Source organism: Lepidochelys kempii, chromosome 2 (assembly GCF_965140265.1).
Source record: "Lepidochelys kempii isolate rLepKem1 chromosome 2, rLepKem1.hap2, whole genome shotgun sequence".
NCBI classification, from domain to species: Eukaryota; Metazoa; Chordata; order Testudines; family Cheloniidae; genus Lepidochelys; species Lepidochelys kempii.
Genome location: NC_133257.1, coordinates 186,864,926 through 186,886,145, shown reverse-complemented (window position 1 = coordinate 186,886,145; position 21,220 = coordinate 186,864,926). Strand labels below are relative to the sequence as shown.

Sequence of the window (21,220 nt, the reverse complement as noted above, 5' to 3'; positions counted from 1 at the left end):
CGACCCCCGGCCCACACGCACCGCGACGAACCCTCCTCCCCACCCCCCACAAATACACCCCCGCTCCCCTCTCACCACGCACTCCCTCCTCACATGACGCCCTCACAAACTGCACGCACACACACGCACGCACACACCCCGACACAAAACCCCCAGGGGAAGCGCACCGCCCGGGACGGGGCTGCCGCCCGCACGCCCGCTCCCGCCCCTCACCTGCACGCACCTCGCAGGGGCAGCTCCCGCACAGCCCGCTCGCCTTTCCTCACAGCTCCCGGTCCTCGACACAGCTCTCACGCCTCCCTGGGGACGCCCTCCCGCACTTGGCCTGCCTTTTGCTCGCTCCGGGAAACCCGGGACGCGCCCCCCGGGGGCCTCCCCCTGACCCGTCTCCCGCTTCGCAAGGCCCCGGGGGAGGCAGGATGGGCCACCGCCGCCTCCTCAGGGAGACCAGCCCAGAGGCGACCAGCACCCACCTTTCCCACTTACCGGCCCCGAAGCCGAGGCAGGGACTGCTCCAGGCCCGCAGGCAGCCTTCCCGGCCAAAAGGACAGCGGCTGCCTCCCTCCCCTCACTTTCAAAGGGCCAGCTGCCAAGGAGGCAGGCTGGCAAAGGGCTTCCCTCAACCAGCCAGCCCAAAGGCCCGGGCTGCGCCGCACGGCAAGGCTTCTGGCTTTCCTTTCTCCCAGCCTCCAGAGGCGGGCAGGGAGCGCGAGGGCAGACAGGCCTTGGGGCGCCTGCCGCCGCTTCGGCCACCTGGCCTCCCACACCTGCTGCCAAGGGGGCAAGAGCGCCGCCTGGTAAGAAAAACAAAGACGCCACGGGGCCGGGCGCCCCAAGCCCTCGCCCTGGGCTGCGGCGGGCGAGGTGGCTACGGCCTGCGAGACCTCTGCGCAAGCAAGCGAGGACCAGGCGGCAAAAGCCTGTGCCGGAGGGAGACCTGCAGCCGGGCAGCGGCAGGGGCCGGCAAAAGCCTACAGCACCCAGTATTCCCAGGAGGTCTCCCATCCAAGTACTAACCAGGCCCGACCCTGCTTTGCTTCCGAGATCAGACGAGATCGGGCGTGTTCAGGGTGGTATGGCCGTAGACGCTGCTGCCTGCCGCTTTGCCTGCCTTTAAGCGAGCCCACACACACCGCCCTGCCTGCTCCACGCCTTCACCCCCCGCCCCCACACCGGCTCCGCAACGCGCTCACGCACGCACGCACGCAACACCGGCCTCGCACCCCAGCCTCCACACACCCAGGCTCACGCCCCGCAGCACCATACGCACCCCACGGCCCCCGGCCCACACGCACCGCGACGAACCCTCCTCCCCACCCCCCACAAATACACCCCCGCTCCCCTCTCACCACGCACTCCCTCCTCACATGACGCCCTCACAAACTGCACGCACACACACGCACGCACACACCCCGACACAAAACCCCCAGGGGAAGCGCACCGCCCGGGACGGGGCTGCCGCCCGCACGCCCGCTCCCGCCCCTCACCTGCACGCACCTCGCAGGGGCAGCTCCCGCACAGCCCGCTCGCCTTTCCTCACAGCTCCCGGTCCTCGACACAGCTCTCACGCCTCCCTGGGGACGCCCTCCCGCACTTGGCCTGCCTTTTGCTCGCTCCGGGAAACCCGGGACGCGCCCCCCGGGGGCCTCCCCCTGACCCGTCTCCCGCTTCGCAAGGCCCCGGGGGAGGCAGGATGGGCCACCGCCGCCTCCTCAGGGAGACCAGCCCAGAGGCGACCAGCACCCACCTTTCCCACTTACCGGCCCCGAAGCCGAGGCAGGGACTGCTCCAGGCCCGCAGGCAGCCTTCCCGGCCAAAAGGACAGCGGCTGCCTCCCTCCCCTCACTTTCAAAGGGCCAGCTGCCAAGGAGGCAGGCTGGCAAAGGGCTTCCCTCAACCAGCCAGCCCAAAGGCCCGGGCTGCGCCGCACGGCAAGGCTTCTGGCTTTCCTTTCTCCCAGCCTCCAGAGGCGGGCAGGGAGCGCGAGGGCAGACAGGCCTTGGGGCGCCTGCCGCCGCTTCGGCCACCTGGCCTCCCACACCTGCTGCCAAGGGGGCAAGAGCGCCGCCTGGTAAGAAAAACAAAGACGCCACGGGGCCGGGCGCCCCAAGCCCTCGCCCTGGGCTGCGGCGGGCGAGGTGGCTACGGCCTGCGAGACCTCTGCGCAAGCAAGCGAGGACCAGGCGGCAAAAGCCTGTGCCGGAGGGAGACCTGCAGCCGGGGCCGGCAAAAGCCTACAGCACCCAGTATTCCCAGGAGGTCTCCCATCCAAGTACTAACCAGGCCCGACCCTGCTTAGCTTCCGAGATCAGACGAGACCGGGCGTGTTCAGGGTGGTATGGCCGTAGACGCTGCTGCCTGCCGCTTTGCCTGCCTTTAAGCGAGCCCACACACACCGCCCTGCCTGCTCCACGCCTTCACCCCCCGCCCCCACACCGGCTCCGCAACGCGCTCACGCACGCACGCACGCACGCACGCACGCAACACCGGCCTCGCACCCCAGCCTCCACACACCCAGGCTCACGCCCCGCAGCACCATACGCACCCCACGACCCCCGGCCCACACGCACCGCGACGAACCCTCTTCCCCACCCCCCACAAATACACCCCCGCTCCCCTCTCACCACGCACTCCCTCCTCACATGACGCCCTCACAAACTGCACGCACACACACGCACGCACACACCCCGACACAAAACCCCCAGGGGAAGCGCACCGCCCGGGACGGGGCTGCCGCCCGCACGCCCGCTCCCGCCCCTCACCTGCACGCACCTCGCAGGGGCAGCTCCCGCACAGCCCGCTCGCCTTTCCTCACAGCTCCCGGTCCTCGACACAGCTCTCACGCCTCCCTGGGGACGCCCTCCCGCACTTGGCCTGCCTTTTGCTCGCTCCGGGAAACCCGGGACGCGCCCCCCGGGGGCCTCCCCCTGACCCGTCTCCCGCTTCGCAAGGCCCCGGGGGAGGCAGGATGGGCCACCGCCGCCTCCTCAGGGAGACCAGCCCAGAGGCGACCAGCACCCACCTTTCCCACTTACCGGCCCCGAAGCCGAGGCAGGGACTGCTCCAGGCCCGCAGGCAGCCTTCCCGGCCAAAAGGACAGCGGCTGCCTCCCTCCCCTCACTTTCAAAGGGCCAGCTGCCAAGGAGGCAGGCTGGCAAAGGGCTTCCCTCAACCAGCCAGCCCAAAGGCCCGGGCTGCGCCGCACGGCAAGGCTTCTGGCTTTCCTTTCTCCCAGCCTCCAGAGGCGGGCAGGGAGCGCGAGGGCAGACAGGCCTTGGGGCGCCTGCCGCCGCTTCGGCCACCTGGCCTCCCACACCTGCTGCCAAGGGGGCAAGAGCGCCGCCTGGTAAGAAAAACAAAGACGCCACGGGGCCGGGCGCCCCAAGCCCTCGCCCTGGGCTGCGGCGGGCGAGGTGGCTACGGCCTGCGAGACCTCTGCGCAAGCAAGCGAGGACCAGGCGGCAAAAGCCTGTGCCGGAGGGAGACCTGCAGCCGGGGCCGGCAAAAGCCTACAGCACCCAGTATTCCCAGGAGGTCTCCCATCCAAGTACTAACCAGGCCCGACCCTGCTTAGCTTCCGAGATCAGACGAGATCGGGCGTGTTCAGGGTGGTATGGCCGTAGACGCTACTGCCTGCCGCTTTGCCTGCCTTTAAGCGAGCCCACACACACCGCCCTGCCTGCTCCACGCCTTCACCCCCCGCCCCCACACCGGCTCCGCAACGCGCTCACGCACGCACGCACGCACGCACGCACGCAACACCGGCCTCGCACCCCAGCCTCCACACACCCAGGCTCACGCCCCGCAGCACCATACGCACCCCACGACCCCCGGCCCACACGCACCGCGACGAACCCTCCTCCCCACCCCCCACAAATACACCCCCGCTCCCCTCTCACCACGCACTCCCTCCTCACATGACGCCCTCACAAACTGCACGCACACACACGCACGCACACACCCCGACACAAAACCCCCAGGGGAAGCGCACCGCCCGGGACGGGGCTGCCGCCCGCACGCCCGCTCCCGCCCCTCACCTGCACGCACCTCGCAGGGGCAGCTCCCGCACAGCCCGCTCGCCTTTCCTCACAGCTCCCGGTCCTCGACACAGCTCTCACGCCTCCCTGGGGACGCCCTCCCGCACTTGGCCTGCCTTTTGCTCGCTCCGGGAAACCCGGGACGCGCCCCCCGGGGGCCTCCCCCTGACCCGTCTCCCGCTTCGCAAGGCCCCGGGGGAGGCAGGATGGGCCACCGCCGCCTCCTCAGGGAGACCAGCCCAGAGGCGACCAGCACCCACCTTTCCCACTTACCGGCCCCGAAGCCGAGGCAGGGACTGCTCCAGGCCCGCAGGCAGCCTTCCCGGCCAAAAGGACAGCGGCTGCCTCCCTCCCCTCACTTTCAAAGGGCCAGCTGCCAAGGAGGCAGGCTGGCAAAGGGCTTCCCTCAACCAGCCAGCCCAAAGGCCCGGGCTGCGCCGCACGGCAAGGCTTCTGGCTTTCCTTTCTCCCAGCCTCCAGAGGCGGGCAGGGAGCGCGAGGGCAGACAGGCCTTGGGGCGCCTGCCGCCGCTTCGGCCACCTGGCCTCCCACACCTGCTGCCAAGGGGGCAAGAGCGCCGCCTGGTAAGAAAAACAAAGACGCCACGGGGCCGGGCGCCCCAAGCCCTCGCCCTGGGCTGCGGCGGGCGAGGTGGCTACGGCCTGCGAGACCTCTGCGCAAGCAAGCGAGGACCAGGCGGCAAAAGCCTGTGCCGGAGGGAGACCTGCAGCCGGGCAGCGGCAGGGGCCGGCAAAAGCCTACAGCACCCAGTATTCCCAGGAGGTCTCCCATCCAAGTACTAACCAGGCCCGACCCTGCTTAGCTTCCGAGATCAGACGAGATCGGGCGTGTTCAGGGTGGTATGGCCGTAGACGCTGCTGCCTGCCGCTTTGCCTGCCTTTAAGCGAGCCCACACACACCGCCCTGCCTGCTCCACGCCTTCACCCCCCGCCCCCACACCGGCTCCGCAACGCGCTCACGCACGCACGCACGCAACACCGGCCTCGCACCCCAGCCTCCACACACCCAGGCTCACGCCCCGCAGCACCATACGCACCCCACGGCCCCCGGCCCACACGCACCGCGACGAACCCTCCTCCCCACCCCCCACAAATACACCCCCGCTCCCCTCTCACCACGCACTCCCTCCTCACATGACGCCCTCACAAACTGCACGCACACACACGCACGCACACACCCCGACACAAAACCCCCAGGGGAAGCGCACCGCCCGGGACGGGGCTGCCGCCCGCACGCCCGCTCCCGCCCCTCACCTGCACGCACCTCGCAGGGGCAGCTCCCGCACAGCCCGCTCGCCTTTCCTCACAGCTCCCGGTCCTCGACACAGCTCTCACGCCTCCCTGGGGACGCCCTCCCGCACTTGGCCTGCCTTTTGCTCGCTCCGGGAAACCCGGGACGCGCCCCCCGGGGGCCTCCCCCTGACCCGTCTCCCGCTTCGCAAGGCCCCGGGGGAGGCAGGATGGGCCACCGCCGCCTCCTCAGGGAGACCAGCCCAGAGGCGACCAGCACCCACCTTTCCCACTTACCGGCCCCGAAGCCGAGGCAGGGACTGCTCCAGGCCCGCAGGCAGCCTTCCCGGCCAAAAGGACAGCGGCTGCCTCCCTCCCCTCACTTTCAAAGGGCCAGCTGCCAAGGAGGCAGGCTGGCAAAGGGCTTCCCTCAACCAGCCAGCCCAAAGGCCCGGGCTGCGCCGCACGGCAAGGCTTCTGGCTTTCCTTTCTCCCAGCCTCCAGAGGCGGGCAGGGAGCGCGAGGGCAGACAGGCCTTGGGGCGCCTGCCGCCGCTTCGGCCACCTGGCCTCCCACACCTGCTGCCAAGGGGGCAAGAGCGCCGCCTGGTAAGAAAAACAAAGACGCCACGGGGCCGGGCGCCCCAAGCCCTCGCCCTGGGCTGCGGCGGGCGAGGTGGCTACGGCCTGCGAGACCTCTGCGCAAGCAAGCGAGGACCAGGCGGCAAAAGCCTGTGCCGGAGGGAGACCTGCAGCCGGGGCCGGCAAAAGCCTACAGCACCCAGTATTCCCAGGAGGTCTCCCATCCAAGTACTAACCAGGCCCGACCCTGCTTAGCTTCCGAGATCAGACGAGATCAGGCGTGTTCAGGGTGGTATGGCCGTAGACGCTGCTGCCTGCCGCTTTGCCTGCCTTTAAGCGAGCCCACACACACCGCCCTGCCTGCTCCACGCCTTCACCCCCCGCCCCCACACCGGCTCCGCAACGCGCTCACGCACGCACGCACGCAACACCGGCCTCGCACCCCAGCCTCCACACACCCAGGCTCACGCCCCGCAGCACCATACGCACCCCACGGCCCCCGGCCCACACGCACCGCGACGAACCCTCCTCCCCACCCCCCACAAATACACCCCCGCTCCCCTCTCACCACGCACTCCCTCCTCACATGACGCCCTCACAAACTGCACGCACACACACGCACGCACACACCCCGACACAAAACCCCCAGGGGAAGCGCACCGCCCGGGACGGGGCTGCCGCCCGCACGCCCGCTCCCGCCCCTCACCTGCACGCACCTCGCAGGGGCAGCTCCCGCACAGCCCGCTCGCCTTTCCTCACAGCTCCCGGTCCTCGACACAGCTCTCACGCCTCCCTGGGGACGCCCTCCCGCACTTGGCCTGCCTTTTGCTCGCTCCGGGAAACCCGGGACGCGCCCCCCGGGGGCCTCCCCCTGACCCGTCTCCCGCTTCGCAAGGCCCCGGGGGAGGCAGGATGGGCCACCGCCGCCTCCTCAGGGAGACCAGCCCAGAGGCGACCAGCACCCACCTTTCCCACTTACCGGCCCCGAAGCCGAGGCAGGGACTGCTCCAGGCCCGCAGGCAGCCTTCCCGGCCAAAAGGACAGCGGCTGCCTCCCTCCCCTCACTTTCAAAGGGCCAGCTGCCAAGGAGGCAGGCTGGCAAAGGGCTTCCCTCAACCAGCCAGCCCAAAGGCCCGGGCTGCGCCGCACGGCAAGGCTTCTGGCTTTCCTTTCTCCCAGCCTCCAGAGGCGGGCAGGGAGCGCGAGGGCAGACAGGCCTTGGGGCGCCTGCCGCCGCTTCGGCCACCTGGCCTCCCACACCTGCTGCCAAGGGGGCAAGAGCGCCGCCTGGTAAGAAAAACAAAGACGCCACGGGGCCGGGCGCCCCAAGCCCTCGCCCTGGGCTGCGGCGGGCGAGGTGGCTACGGCCTGCGAGACCTCTGCGCAAGCAAGCGAGGACCAGGCGGCAAAAGCCTGTGCCGGAGGGAGACCTGCAGCCGGGGCCGGCAAAAGCCTACAGCACCCAGTATTCCCAGGAGGTCTCCCATCCAAGTACTAACCAGGCCCGACCCTGCTTAGCTTCCGAGATCAGACGAGATCGGGCGTGTTCAGGGTGGTATGGCCGTAGACGCTGCTGCCTGCCGCTTTGCCTGCCTTTAAGCGAGCCCACACACACCGCCCTGCCTGCTCCACGCCTTCACCCCCCGCCCCCACACCGGCTCCGCAACGCGCTCACACACGCACGCACGCAACACCGGCCTCGCACCCCAGCCTCCACACACCCAGGCTCACGCCCCGCAGCACCATACGCACCCCACGGCCCCCGGCCCACACGCACCGCGACGAACCCTCCTCCCCACCCCCCACAAATACACCCCCGCTCCCCTCTCACCACGCACTCCCTCCTCACATGACGCCCTCACAAACTGCACGCACACACACGCACGCACACACCCCGACACAAAACCCCCAGGGGAAGCGCACCGCCCGGGACGGGGCTGCCGCCCGCACGCCCGCTCCCGCCCCTCACCTGCACGCACCTCGCAGGGGCAGCTCCCGCACAGCCCGCTCGCCTTTCCTCACAGCTCCCGGTCCTCGACACAGCTCTCACGCCTCCCTGGGGACGCCCTCCCGCACTTGGCCTGCCTTTTGCTCGCTCCGGGAAACCCGGGACGCGCCCCCCGGGGGCCTCCCCCTGACCCGTCTCCCGCTTCGCAAGGCCCCGGGGGAGGCAGGATGGGCCACCGCCGCCTCCTCAGGGAGACCAGCCCAGAGGCGACCAGCACCCACCTTTCCCACTTACCGGCCCCGAAGCCGAGGCAGGGACTGCTCCAGGCCCGCAGGCAGCCTTCCCGGCCAAAAGGACAGCGGCTGCCTCCCTCCCCTCACTTTCAAAGGGCCAGCTGCCAAGGAGGCAGGCTGGCAAAGGGCTTCCCTCAACCAGCCAGCCCAAAGGCCCGGGCTGCGCCGCACGGCAAGGCTTCTGGCTTTCCTTTCTCCCAGCCTCCAGAGGCGGGCAGGGAGCGCGAGGGCAGACAGGCCTTGGGGCGCCTGCCGCCGCTTCGGCCACCTGGCCTCCCACACCTGCTGCCAAGGGGGCAAGAGCGCCGCCTGGTAAGAAAAACAAAGACGCCACGGGGCCGGGCGCCCCAAGCCCTCGCCCTGGGCTGCGGCGGGCGAGGTGGCTACGGCCTGCGAGACCTCTGCGCAAGCAAGCGAGGACCAGGCGGCAAAAGCCTGTGCCGGAGGGAGACCTGCAGCCGGGGCCGGCAAAAGCCTACAGCACCCAGTATTCCCAGGAGGTCTCCCATCCAAGTACTAACCAGGCCCGACCCTGCTTAGCTTCCGAGATCAGACGAGATCAGGCGTGTTGAGGGTGGTATGGCCGTAGACGCTGCTGCCTGCCGCTTTGCCTGCCTTTAAGCGAGCCCACACACACCGCCCTGCCTGCTCCACGCCTTCACCCCCCGCCCCCACACCGGCTCCGCAACGCGCTCACGCACGCACGCACGCACGCACGCAACACCGGCCTCGCACCCCAGCCTCCACACACCCAGGCTCACGCCCCGCAGCACCATACGCACCCCACGACCCCCGGCCCACACGCACCGCGACGAACCCTCCTCCCCACCCCCCACAAATACACCCCCGCTCCCCTCTCACCACGCACTCCCTCCTCACATGACGCCCTCACAAACTGCACGCACACACACGCACGCACACACCCCGACACAAAACCCCCAGGGGAAGCGCACCGCCCGGGACGGGGCTGCCGCCCGCACGCCCGCTCCCGCCCCTCACCTGCACGCACCTCGCAGGGGCAGCTCCCGCACAGCCCGCTCGCCTTTCCTCACAGCTCCCGGTCCTCGACACAGCTCTCACGCCTCCCTGGGGACGCCCTCCCGCACTTGGCCTGCCTTTTGCTCGCTCCGGGAAACCCGGGACGCGCCCCCCGGGGGCCTCCCCCTGACCCGTCTCCCGCTTCGCAAGGCCCCGGGGGAGGCAGGATGGGCCACCGCCGCCTCCTCAGGGAGACCAGCCCAGAGGCGACCAGCACCCACCTTTCCCACTTACCGGCCCCGAAGCCGAGGCAGGGACTGCTCCAGGCCCGCAGGCAGCCTTCCCGGCCAAAAGGACAGCGGCTGCCTCCCTCCCCTCACTTTCAAAGGGCCAGCTGCCAAGGAGGCAGGCTGGCAAAGGGCTTCCCTCAACCAGCCAGCCCAAAGGCCCGGGCTGCGCCGCACGGCAAGGCTTCTGGCTTTCCTTTCTCCCAGCCTCCAGAGGCGGGCAGGGAGCGCGAGGGCAGACAGGCCTTGGGGCGCCTGCCGCCGCTTCGGCCACCTGGCCTCCCACACCTGCTGCCAAGGGGGCAAGAGCGCCGCCTGGTAAGAAAAACAAAGACGCCACGGGGCCGGGCGCCCCAAGCCCTCGCCCTGGGCTGCGGCGGGCGAGGTGGCTACGGCCTGCGAGACCTCTGCGCAAGCAAGCGAGGACCAGGCGGCAAAAGCCTGTGCCGGAGGGAGACCTGCAGCCGGGGCCGGCAAAAGCCTACAGCACCCAGTATTCCCAGGAGGTCTCCCATCCAAGTACTAACCAGGCCCGACCCTGCTTAGCTTCCGAGATCAGACGAGATCAGGCGTGTTGAGGGTGGTATGGCCGTAGACGCTGCTGCCTGCCGCTTTGCCTGCCTTTAAGCGAGCCCACACACACCGCCCTGCCTGCTCCACGCCTTCACCCCCCGCCCCCACACCGGCTCCGCAACGCGCTCACGCACGCACGCACGCAACACCGGCCTCGCACCCCAGCCTCCACACACCCAGGCTCACGCCCCGCAGCACCATACGCACCCCACGGCCCGCGGCCCACACGCACCGCGACGAACCCTCCTCCCCACCCCCCACAAATACACCCCCGCTCCCCTCTCACCACGCACTCCCTCCTCACATGACGCCCTCACAAACTGCACGCACACACACGCACGCACACACCCCGACACAAAACCCCCAGGGGAAGCGCACCGCCCGGGACGGGGCTGCCGCCCGCACGCCCGCTCCCGCCCCTCACCTGCACGCACCTCGCAGGGGCAGCTCCCGCACAGCCCGCTCGCCTTTCCTCACAGCTCCCGGTCCTCGACACAGCTCTCACGCCTCCCTGGGGACGCCCTCCCGCACTTGGCCTGCCTTTTGCTCGCTCCGGGAAACCCGGGACGCGCCCCCCGGGGGCCTCCCCCTGACCCGTCTCCCGCTTCGCAAGGCCCCGGGGGAGGCAGGATGGGCCACCGCCGCCTCCTCAGGGAGACCAGCCCAGAGGCGACCAGCACCCACCTTTCCCACTTACCGGCCCCGAAGCCGAGGCAGGGACTGCTCCAGGCCCGCAGGCAGCCTTCCCGGCCAAAAGGACAGCGGCTGCCTCCCTCCCCTCACTTTCAAAGGGCCAGCTGCCAAGGAGGCAGGCTGGCAAAGGGCTTCCCTCAACCAGCCAGCCCAAAGGCCCGGGCTGCGCCGCACGGCAAGGCTTCTGGCTTTCCTTTCTCCCAGCCTCCAGAGGCGGGCAGGGAGCGCGAGGGCAGACAGGCCTTGGGGCGCCTGCCGCCGCTTCGGCCACCTGGCCTCCCACACCTGCTGCCAAGGGGGCAAGAGCGCCGCCTGGTAAGAAAAACAAAGACGCCACGGGGCCGGGCGCCCCAAGCCCTCGCCCTGGGCTGCGGCGGGCGAGGTGGCTACGGCCTGCGAGACCTCTGCGCAAGCAAGCGAGGACCAGGCGGCAAAAGCCTGTGCCGGAGGGAGACCTGCAGCCGGGGCCGGCAAAAGCCTACAGCACCCAGTATTCCCAGGAGGTCTCCCATCCAAGTACTAACCAGGCCCGACCCTGCTTAGCTTCCGAGATCAGACGAGATCGGGCGTGTTCAGGGTGGTATGGCCGTAGACGCTGCTGCCTGCCGCTTTGCCTGCCTTTAAGCGAGCCCACACACACCGCCCTGCCTGCTCCACGCCTTCACCCCCCGCCCCCACACCGGCTCCGCAACGCGCTCACGCACGCACGCACGCAACACCGGCCTCGCACCCCAGCCTCCACACACCCAGGCTCACGCCCCGCAGCACCATACGCACCCCACGACCCCCGGCCCACACGCACCGCGACGAACCCTCCTCCCCACCCCCCACAAATACACCCCCGCTCCCCTCTCACCACGCACTCCCTCCTCACATGACGCCCTCACAAACTGCACGCACACACACGCACGCACACACCCCGACACAAAACCCCCAGGGGAAGCGCACCGCCCGGGACGGGGCTGCCGCCCGCACGCCCACTCCCGCCCCTCACCTGCACGCACCTCGCAGGGGCAGCTCCCGCACAGCCCGCTCGCCTTTCCTCACAGCTCCCGGTCCTCGACACAGCTCTCACGCCTCCCTGGGGACGCCCTCCCGCACTTGGCCTGCCTTTTGCTCGCTCCGGGAAACCCGGGACGCGCCCCCCGGGGGCCTCCCCCTGACCCGTCTCCCGCTTCGCAAGGCCCCGGGGGAGGCAGGATGGGCCACCGCCGCCTCCTCAGGGAGACCAGCCCAGAGGCGACCAGCACCCACCTTTCCCACTTACCGGCCCCGAAGCCGAGGCAGGGACTGCTCCAGGCCCGCAGGCAGCCTTCCCGGCCAAAAGGACAGCGGCTGCCTCCCTCCCCTCACTTTCAAAGGGCCAGCTGCCAAGGAGGCAGGCTGGCAAAGGGCTTCCCTCAACCAGCCAGCCCAAAGGCCCGGGCTGCGCCGCACGGCAAGGCTTCTGGCTTTCCTTTCTCCCAGCCTCCAGAGGCGGGCAGGGAGCGCGAGGGCAGACAGGCCTTGGGGCGCCTGCCGCCGCTTCGGCCACCTGGCCTCCCACACCTGCTGCCAAGGGGGCAAGAGCGCCGCCTGGTAAGAAAAACAAAGACGCCACGGGGCCGGGCGCCCCAAGCCCTCGCCCTGGGCTGCGGCGGGCGAGGTGGCTACGGCCTGCGAGACCTCTGCGCAAGCAAGCGAGGACCAGGCGGCAAAAGCCTGTGCCGGAGGGAGACCTGCAGCCGGGCAGCGGCAGGGGCCGGCAAAAGCCTACAGCACCCAGTATTCCCAGGAGGTCTCCCATCCAAGTACTAACCAGGCCCGACCCTGCTTAGCTTCCGAGATCAGACGAGATCGGGCGTGTTCAGGGTGGTATGGCCGTAGACGCTGCTGCCTGCCGCTTTGCCTGCCTTTAAGCGGGCCCACACACACCGCCCTGCCTGCTCCACGCCTTCACCCCCTGCCCCCACACCGGCTCCGCAACGCGCTCACTCACGCACGCACGCACGCACGCAACACCGGCCTCGCACCCCAGCCTCCACACACCCAGGCTCACGCCCCGCAGCACCATACGCACCCCACGACCCCCGGCCCACACGCACCGCGACGAACCCTCCTCCCCACCCCCCACAAATACACCCCCGCTCCCCTCTCACCACGCACTCCCTCCTCACATGACGCCCTCACAAACTGCACGCACACACACGCACGCACACACCCCGACACAAAACCCCCAGGGGAAGCGCACCGCCCGGGACGGGGCTGCCGCCCGCACGCCCGCTCCCGCCCCTCACCTGCACGCACCTCGCAGGGGCAGCTCCCGCACAGCCCGCTCGCCTTTCCTCACAGCTCCCGGTCCTCGACACAGCTCTCACGCCTCCCTGGGGACGCCCTCCCGCACTTGGCCTGCCTTTTGCTCGCTCCGGGAAACCCGGGACGCGCCCCCCGGGGGCCTCCCCCTGACCCGTCTCCCGCTTCGCAAGGCCCCGGGGGAGGCAGGATGGGCCACCGCCGCCTCCTCAGGGAGACCAGCCCAGAGGCGACCAGCACCCACCTTTCCCACTTACCGGCCTCGAAGCCGAGGCAGGGACTGCTCCAGGCCCGCAGGCAGCCTTCCCGGCCAAAAGGACAGCGGCTGCCTCCCTCCCCTCACTTTCAAAGGGCCAGCTGCCAAGGAGGCAGGCTGGCAAAGGGCTTCCCTCAACCAGCCAGCCCAAAGGCCCGGGCTGCGCCGCACGGCAAGGCTTCTGGCTTTCCTTTCTCCCAGCCTCCAGAGGCGGGCAGGGAGCGTGAGGGCAGACAGGCCTTGGGGCGCCTGCCGCCGCTTCGGCCACCTGGCCTCCCACACCTGCTGCCAAGGGGGCAAGAGCGCTGCCTGGTAAGAAAAACAAAGACGCCACGGGGCCGGGCGCCCCAAGCCCTCGCCCTGGGCTGCGGCGGGCGAGGTGGCTACGGCCTGCGAGACCTCTGCGCAAGTAAGCGAGGACCAGGCGGCAAAAGCCTGTGACCGGAGGGAGACCTGCAGCCGGGTAGCGGTCTGAGCGTGGGTCTGCTTTGGGCTCAGCTCCCTCAAGACGCTCTTACCTGGAGGTGCCTAGCCAAGCCCCCCACACTGTCCACTGGCCCCCCACCCGCTACCTGGCTGAGACTGGCCAGGCGTCTGCAGCAGTCCGAGGTGGCTCAGCTCCAGGCAGACAGGTTTGTCCCACAAGTGGTAGGTAGCAGTGACTGTTTGGAGCCAGAGGTTCACTGGGGTCCGGCGAGGGGGCAGAGAGGAGCAGCGGCGTGAGGCCAGGGGGGCAGAGATTAGGAGGCCTTGACCAGCTGGCGGCCAGGCTCAGAGGAGCAAGTAGGGTGGGGAGCCAGCGGGGTCTCAGGGTGCAGTATAAGTGGAGCAGACCAGGGCTTTTTCTGAGCATGGGCAAGGCTCCATAGAGCCACTGGTGCCATTGTAAACCTGGTACTGCTAAGGTGTCTCTTGCTGTGTAGGATCAGCAGTAGGGTGCCTGACGGTTCTTCTCCCTTCCCATATTTGGCTCTGACACCTCATCTGCTGGACGGGCAGGCGCAGTGCTTCTTTCCCCTCCCCTGCTGCCTACCGGCCCGTCTCCTCCCCCCGTGCAAAGCGGGCGGACGGCCTATTGTCCATTTTTCCTAGGCTCCGCCTCGCCCGCTCTCCGAGCGTCGCCCGGGCTGGTCGCTGTCCTGTGGTGCCGGGTCGGGGTGCAGTGCTGGCGGCGGGCAGGATGGGCTGCGAGCGGCCGGGAGCAATGGGGTTGGGGCTGCTGCTGGGGCTGCTGCTGGCCGGGGCGCGGGCGCAGTACGAGCGCTACAGCTTCAAGAGCTTTCCCCGGGACGAGCTGATGCCGCTGGAGTCCGCGTACCGCTACGGCCTGGACCAGTACAGCAGCGAGAACTGGCCCGAGAGCGTCAGCTACCTGGAGGTGAGCATGCGGCTGCACCGCCTGCTGCGGGACAGCGAGGCCTTCTGCCACCTCAACTGCAGCGCCGCCCGCCTGCCGCCACGCGGCTCCCCGGCCCGCTTCGACGGCTTCCCGGAGCTGCGCCTCTTCGCAGACGTGCTGCATCGGGCGCAGTGCCTCAAGCGCTGCAAGCAGGGGCTGCCCGCCTTCCGCCAGTCCCAGCCCAGCCGCGAGGTGCTCGACGAGTTCCAGAGGCGAGAGCCCTACAAGTTCCTGCAGTACGCCTACTACAAGGTGAGGCCGCCCCGGGGCTCCCCCAGTGCCCCACTGCCCTGTCATACCCTCACTGCCCCCCAGTGCCCCACTGCCCTCTCGTACCCTCACTGCCCCCTGCTCCCCAATGCATCACTGCCCTGTCATACCCCCAGTGCCTCACTGTCTTACCCTACCCTATAGTGCCCCAGTGACCCACTGCCCTGTCATACCCCCAGTGCCTCACTGCCTTACCCTACCCTATAGTGCCCCAGTGACCCACTGCCCTGTCATACACCCAGTGCCTCACTGCCTTACCCTACCCCATAGTGCTCTGTGCCCCGTCATACCCCAGTGCCCTACTGCCACCCAGTGTCCCATTGCCCCATCATACACCCATTGCCTCACTGCCACCCAGTGCCCCACTGCCCTGTCATACACCCAGTGCCCCACTGCCCACCCATGCCCCATTGCCCTAGAATAAACCCAGTGCCCCACACACTTTCTGCCCCCTTTACAACCCTGTGCACCTGGAGTGCCCACTGCCCTATCATACACCCACCATCCCTGTTGCACCTCCATGGCCCCTCCTTTGCCCCCACACCTGCTGCCCCATGACACTCCAGTGTTCCCTCTGTCCCTCACTGCCCCATTACACACCCAGTGTCCCAACACACTTACTGCCCCCTCTGCCCCATCACAGATACTGTGCCCCCACCTGAGTGCCCATCTCACCCACAGTGCCTGCACTGCCTCCCACCCGTCACAGACTCACTACCGCCCATGACCACTGCCCCATCATATTTTCAGTGCTGCTTACCACCTTATACTGCCACAATACACACACCATGGTCGCTGCTGTGTCATGCACTTACTGCCCTACCATCCAGCTAGTGTCCCCACTGCCCTCACCCCACTTTGTGCCCATTGCCTCCCCACCCTGTCATACACCCCAGTGCTCCCTGGCCCTGCACCCCACTACCTCCCCCAGCCCTATACCACAGTCTCATTTTGCAGTGTAATGTCTTCTACACCCTCCTCCAAACACGCACACTCTGCCTGAACTCACATTCCTCCCTTCCCATTTCCTATCTCATGTACTCCACTCTGTATTTCAGTGTAATGCTGCACCCGCCCTCTGTACATTCCCTCTCCCAGGATGTCCAACCGCCTCATTGCACACCTCAATGTGCCCCTGGATGCACACCCCCACACACCCCTCCCTGTACTTGGGTTGCTTCCTACCTATTGCCTGTCCCCCTCACCCAATCACCTTCTTGAAGGTAATACTGCACCCCTGCCCATTATCTCCCCATATATATCCTACTACTGGCTTCTTGTACACCCCAATGCCAAGTATGTGTACCCAATATCCTACCAGTTACACCTCAATCTCAGCCAACTGCCTTTGCCAGGCCATCCCATCCTACCGTCTATTGCATCATCTCATTCTTCGCTGCCTTCACCCAGGCCATCCCATTCCAATTTGCACTGCCTCCCCCAGGCCAGCTGAACTTCAAATAACCTAGTCTACTCTCTCATACATTTCCCCCCTCCCCCCCACCATTTCAGATTATCCCACCCCAGTCCCCACAATTCTCTTCTCCCACAGGTTATCCTGCTCCATTTCTCACTGCCTTACCTACATGTTATCTCCCTACTGGCTCCCCAGGCCATCCTATCCCTTGTCCCCACTCTCTGACTTCCCTGTGCCATCTCACCCTCAAATCCTGTAGCCCACTACTCCCATATGCTCCCATCTCATGCCCCTATAATATAATGCAGCTCTCATCACAACCCCATATTTTCTCAGTCTTCCCCCAAATCACCCCACCTGCATTACACCACTCAGGTCTTCTCTCACCAACTGCCTTACTCCTGCTGGAATTCTGCACCACTGCGCAATGCAGACTTTGTGCAAAATTCATGTTCCTCGCAGAATTTTATTTTTTCTTGAAGAATTTTTGATTTCCCACCCCCTTGGGCATCCCTGTCCCCGCCACTCTTCACCCCAAGCTAGGCAGCACAGCAGACCCAGGCCTGGCTGCAGGGCCCAAGGGAGGAGGGGGTGGGGGCAGGGGAGTGGATTTCCAAGTTCTCATTCCCTTGGCCAAATACAGCGAGAGCCAGGATGCTCACATTCTGTCCTGTGCTGGGCAAGATGCGGCTATTTCACGTTTCCTATTTCAAGGAAATAGGACAACAATATCAAAAAGAGGAGCTTATTTTTCAGAGACATCACCCTATAACAGTGGCTCTCAAACTTTTTTAGTGGTGACCCCTTTCACATAGCAAGTCTCTGAGTGCGACCCCCCTTATGAATTAAAAACACTTTTTTATATATTTAACACCATTATAAATGCTGGAGGCAAAGCGGGGTTTGGGATGGAGATTGACAGCTTGCAACCCCCTGAGGGGTCCCGACCCCCAGTTTGAGAACCCCTGCCCTATAATGTTTTATTCAGGAGGATCACTTGTAGTACATGATATGATTTTTTTTTTTTTTTTGGTGGTTGCTGCTTGAAAGCATATTCTTTATCTGATAAAGTGCTTTTTAGGATTCGTCTGCATGGGAAATTTCTACCATTTACACCAGCATAACACCCTGTGTGCACACTCTTATTCCATTATAAGAATGGCTTCTTCTAGTATAAGCTAAACCCCTTGTGAAGTAACAACCTAAACCAGAAATCTTCCGAATTGTCATGAAATAAACTGGCAAAAAACAAAACGCTTATGTCAGAATAAGAGTGTTCATGCAGGGGTGGGGAGCTATTTCGACATAACTAGGTTGATTTAAATTCATACCTAATACAAACAAACAGAAATTCAAGTGTAGAGAAGTAACGTAGTAACTCCTTATTAGATACAAGTTGCAGGACATGAGGTACCGAATACATTTCTTTAAAAATGAATGGGGAGTGAACTGAGCTGTAGCTCACGAAAGCTTATGCTCAGATAAATTTGTTAGTCTCTAAGGTGCCACAAGTACTCCTTTTCTTCTTCCCTCAACTCATATTCACACTCCTAATTCCCAAACCAATATATACCTGACCATACCAGGCCTAATTTATCCACCTGTCCCCCCAACCTGTCTTCACCACCCATTCCCTTTACAGAGCATGCAGTCTTTACAAAGTGCTTTTGATCACGATAGCAAGCATGCCTGATTCATAAAATGTTTATGCATAAAGTATTCAGTAAATTCCTAGAGAACGTCAGTGCCTTAACTCAAACAACAACAAAAGTATATGAGAGATCATTTGCAGAATATATTATAATTTGCAATTTGATTCAGTCATCAGCTTTAAGAGCTTTACGTGGCTTCTACATTCTAGGCATCTTGCAGCTAAAGATCACTGAAGGCCCCACAAGCCATTTCTTGACTGATTGTTAAGGAAGGAATGTTTGTCATTTATTTTCTCCATAACACCACTGACGGGAAACTTTGGATGAAATTTTTCAGGTGACTTAGTATTTATTCATGTGAGTGTAGAAAAGAAACTTTGCCACGTCTCAGCTCCTGGGAGCAGATATTCTTATTCCCGCATTTGCTCCTTTGAAGGGTCAGGTTTGTCTTTCTCATTTCTGCTGAGTTTACTTTCTTCAATATGTATATAACTTTATTTTTAAATGAAGCACACTGAGATTACAAATAAATCATGGACTAAGCAAAAGAGAAATAAAGATCAGCCTAACCACCAAACAGGTTTGAAGAGTAAAGCACAAGAAACAAAGCAGAACTGGACATTTGACGAAAGTGCAGCTGAGTTTATTCTTGGCCTTTGCTATGTCTGGCCTGATTACACATATAATATGTGGAGAAGGCTAATAAATGCTACTGGCAACATTCCAGCTCCTTGACAGTTATAGCTTCACAGCAGCCAGGATATACTTAACGGTGGGACTGGCAATTTTGTGCCCTTTCTCCTCTTGTTTTAGTCAGTAGGAATGAAATTTTTCTTCCTATAAGCAAAAATGTTGGGGTTTTGTGCATGTTTGTTTTGGGTTTTTTTTTCATAAGTATATTTGCATAAGCTACTTCAGACATTGTGAAGAGCCCACTGGATTGTGCTGGCCAGGATCTTAGCTTATCATAGCATGGGATGGGGAGAAAATGGTTTAGCACTTCCAGAAATGTGAGATGATTCCCTCCCCCGCACCCCGCCTCCAGCTAACTTGGCATATAAATTGTTCTAGGTACCAAATGCATATTTTGCTAAAAGAAAAGGAGTACTTGTGGCACCTTAGAGACTAACACATTTATTTGAGCATAAGCTTTCATGAGCTACAGCTCACTTCATCGGATGCATGCAGTAGAAAATACAGTGGGGAGATTTTATATACACAGAGAACATGAACCAATGGGTGTTACCATACACACTGTAACGAGAGTTTTCAGAGTAGCAGCCATGTTAGTCTGTATCCACAAAAAGAAAAAGAGTACTTGCAGTACCTGAGAGACTAACAAATTTATTTGAGCATAAGCTTTCGTGAGCTACAGCTCACTTCATCGGACTGTAATGAGAGTGATCAGGTAAGGTGAGCTATTACCAGCTGGGCGGGCGGTGGGTGGGGGGGGGACCTTTTGTAGTGATAATCAAGGTGGGCCATTTCCAGCTAAATATCTCTGATGTGGCTCAAAGGGACAATGTCAGTTTGAAATCTGGTCAATTAAAGAAATGACCAGGTAGTGTATTGGCCTATCAGTCCACTACCCAATTGTTGTGGGTTTATAACAGGATTTTCCTAGGTGCTTTTTTTTGTTTGTTTTTTAATATTTTTCTGTCCCCTGTTGCTGTGTGAATGATTACACAAACAGCCAAGGAAGCTGGCAGACTGAGCCCAATTCAGCATCCATTTATGCACAAATGTGGTGCAGGATTAAGCCCTATGCAAAGGAAACTGTTAATGTTATGCATTGACCGTTATATGAATTGGGAGAAAACATTTTTTTTTTAAATTGCCGGTCTCTTTGATTTATAATAATCATAGCTGCTACTTGTAACAATAGGTAGTAACCATTAAGACAGAATGAACAGTTCAGAACTGTGTTGGTAGCAGTAAAACTCACCAGAATCATGTCACCTTTACTCTGCTGATGCTTGGCAATGCTTTCGAGTAGCAGAGCAGACCCACTGGAGCTGTGGCCTCACTAATTGCCCTCCTTTCCCACCATTATCTTTTGTTCTCTGCATAGTGGGTGTCTGATTAAATTCTTCATGTTCTACAATGTAACACCTTACTGCAGTTTATTTAGATTGTGAGCTCCTTAGCTCATAGACAGTGGTTTTTTTTTTTCTGGGTTTTGTACAGTAGATTGTAGAGCAGATTATCGGTGTTTAAGAAATAAAAAGTAAGACACCAGAGCAAATGTAAAACTTGAATTACAAAATAGCATCCAGAAATCTAATGATCTGGAGTATGTGGCTTTTAAGCAGTCAAACAGTGGAGTGATTTATTGTAATTGAGCAATATGGCATGTTCTAGTGCCTTGCAACACTTAGGGTGTGAATTCATGGTAAATACACATGGTAAATGCACATTTTTTTTCCTCCAGTTTATGCCAGGAATCAGTCACTTTTTTTTTTTTTTTTAAATAGTGTAACTCCACACCACACAGTTTTGTTGAAAAAGAACATTGGGTACAATTCCTCTTCAGACCTGCAAAGAAAATGTTTAATGTGTGTGTTATTCTCCTTCAGAGTTGAAGTTGGTTCTCTTTATTTAAATAAATACATCTTTTTGTTCGGTATTTACCACTAAATCTACCTTCTGGTTCTCGTAGCCAGTCAGTTATATGAACTTGCTGATTCTGGAGTTGTATTGCTTTGCATGCAGAGTGAAAAGTCTCCAGGGGTCATTCATCGATTCTGCAAAGTGGAAATAAATATATGTACAATGAGATGGAAGGAAAGTTTGCTGGCAAAAATCAAATAACTTAAAAAAGCAGCTTGTTGTGTGTTGTTCTTCCTGTTTAGGCTAATAACTTTCCAAAAGCCATTGCAGCAGCTCATACATTTCTGCTGAAGCACCCAAATGACGAGATGATGCAGAGGAATATGGCTTATTACAAGAGCATGCCTGATGCCGAGGAGCATATTAAAGACTTGGAGACAAAGCCATATGAAGTAAGTTCTCTACCTGCAGTCCGCTCTCCTTGAATACCTCCACTGACTTTCTCTCTCATTGCATTAGATTCAAGGTTCTCGTTCTTCTATATAATCTTGCTCTGAACTCTATCTCTATTTTCCATCCCATTCCCTCTCATCTTCCCAGTCACCCGTTTGCTACTTTCTGTTCCTCACATCCTGTTATATTATCCTTTGTGTCTGGGGCAGTCTCCTTTTTTTCATCTGCCAAAAATCTCCTTTCTCCTCTGTCAAATCCCTTTTTATAACTTATCTCAAGCATGCTGTCTCG

The 21,220-nt window shown here is 62.1% G+C and overlaps 1 protein-coding gene and 10 non-coding genes across 14 annotated transcripts in view; 1 reads left to right on the top strand and 10 right to left on the bottom strand.

The window, feature by feature from the left end:
* Window positions 1-968: 968 nt before the first annotated feature.
* Window positions 969-1,087, bottom strand: LOC140908011 (5S ribosomal RNA). Its single transcript, XR_012157721.1, has one exon. It is a non-coding gene; the product is annotated as a 5S ribosomal RNA (ribosomal RNA).
* Window positions 1,088-2,231: 1,144 nt separating this feature from the next.
* Window positions 2,232-2,350, bottom strand: LOC140908013 (5S ribosomal RNA). The gene has a single exon (XR_012157723.1). It is a non-coding gene; the product is annotated as a 5S ribosomal RNA (ribosomal RNA).
* Window positions 2,351-3,506: 1,156 nt separating this feature from the next.
* On the bottom strand, window positions 3,507-3,625 carry LOC140908042 (5S ribosomal RNA). Its single transcript, XR_012157744.1, has one exon. It is a non-coding gene; the product is annotated as a 5S ribosomal RNA (ribosomal RNA).
* Window positions 3,626-4,792: 1,167 nt separating this feature from the next.
* On the bottom strand, window positions 4,793-4,911 carry LOC140908030 (5S ribosomal RNA). The gene has a single exon (XR_012157736.1). It is a non-coding gene; the product is annotated as a 5S ribosomal RNA (ribosomal RNA).
* Window positions 4,912-6,055: 1,144 nt separating this feature from the next.
* On the bottom strand, window positions 6,056-6,174 carry LOC140908012 (5S ribosomal RNA). Its single transcript, XR_012157722.1, has one exon. It is a non-coding gene; the product is annotated as a 5S ribosomal RNA (ribosomal RNA).
* Window positions 6,175-7,318: 1,144 nt separating this feature from the next.
* On the bottom strand, window positions 7,319-7,437 carry LOC140908021 (5S ribosomal RNA). Its single transcript, XR_012157730.1, has one exon. It is a non-coding gene; the product is annotated as a 5S ribosomal RNA (ribosomal RNA).
* Window positions 7,438-8,581: 1,144 nt separating this feature from the next.
* On the bottom strand, window positions 8,582-8,700 carry LOC140908019 (5S ribosomal RNA). The gene has a single exon (XR_012157729.1). It is a non-coding gene; the product is annotated as a 5S ribosomal RNA (ribosomal RNA).
* Window positions 8,701-9,852: 1,152 nt separating this feature from the next.
* On the bottom strand, window positions 9,853-9,971 carry LOC140908018 (5S ribosomal RNA). The gene has a single exon (XR_012157728.1). It is a non-coding gene; the product is annotated as a 5S ribosomal RNA (ribosomal RNA).
* A 1,144-nt stretch (window positions 9,972-11,115) lies between these two features.
* On the bottom strand, window positions 11,116-11,234 carry LOC140908016 (5S ribosomal RNA). The gene has a single exon (XR_012157726.1). It is a non-coding gene; the product is annotated as a 5S ribosomal RNA (ribosomal RNA).
* Window positions 11,235-12,389: 1,155 nt separating this feature from the next.
* Window positions 12,390-12,508, bottom strand: LOC140907968 (5S ribosomal RNA). Its single transcript, XR_012157683.1, has one exon. It is a non-coding gene; the product is annotated as a 5S ribosomal RNA (ribosomal RNA).
* Window positions 12,509-14,287: 1,779 nt separating this feature from the next.
* The window catches only part of CRTAP (cartilage associated protein), a 142,770-nt gene continuing 135,837 nt past the window's right edge, over window positions 14,288-21,220 (top strand). For all 4 annotated transcript variants that reach the window (XR_012157463.1, XR_012157462.1, XR_012157461.1 and 1 more), the window contains exons 1-2: window positions 14,288-14,839; window positions 20,779-20,928. Coding sequence is in view for 1 of the 4 variants with exons in the window: in XM_073333086.1 (XP_073189187.1) it covers window positions 14,369-14,839; window positions 20,779-20,928 (621 nt within the window). In the remaining 3 variants the exon portion in view is untranslated. The remainder of the gene's footprint in view (window positions 14,840-20,778; window positions 20,929-21,220) is intronic.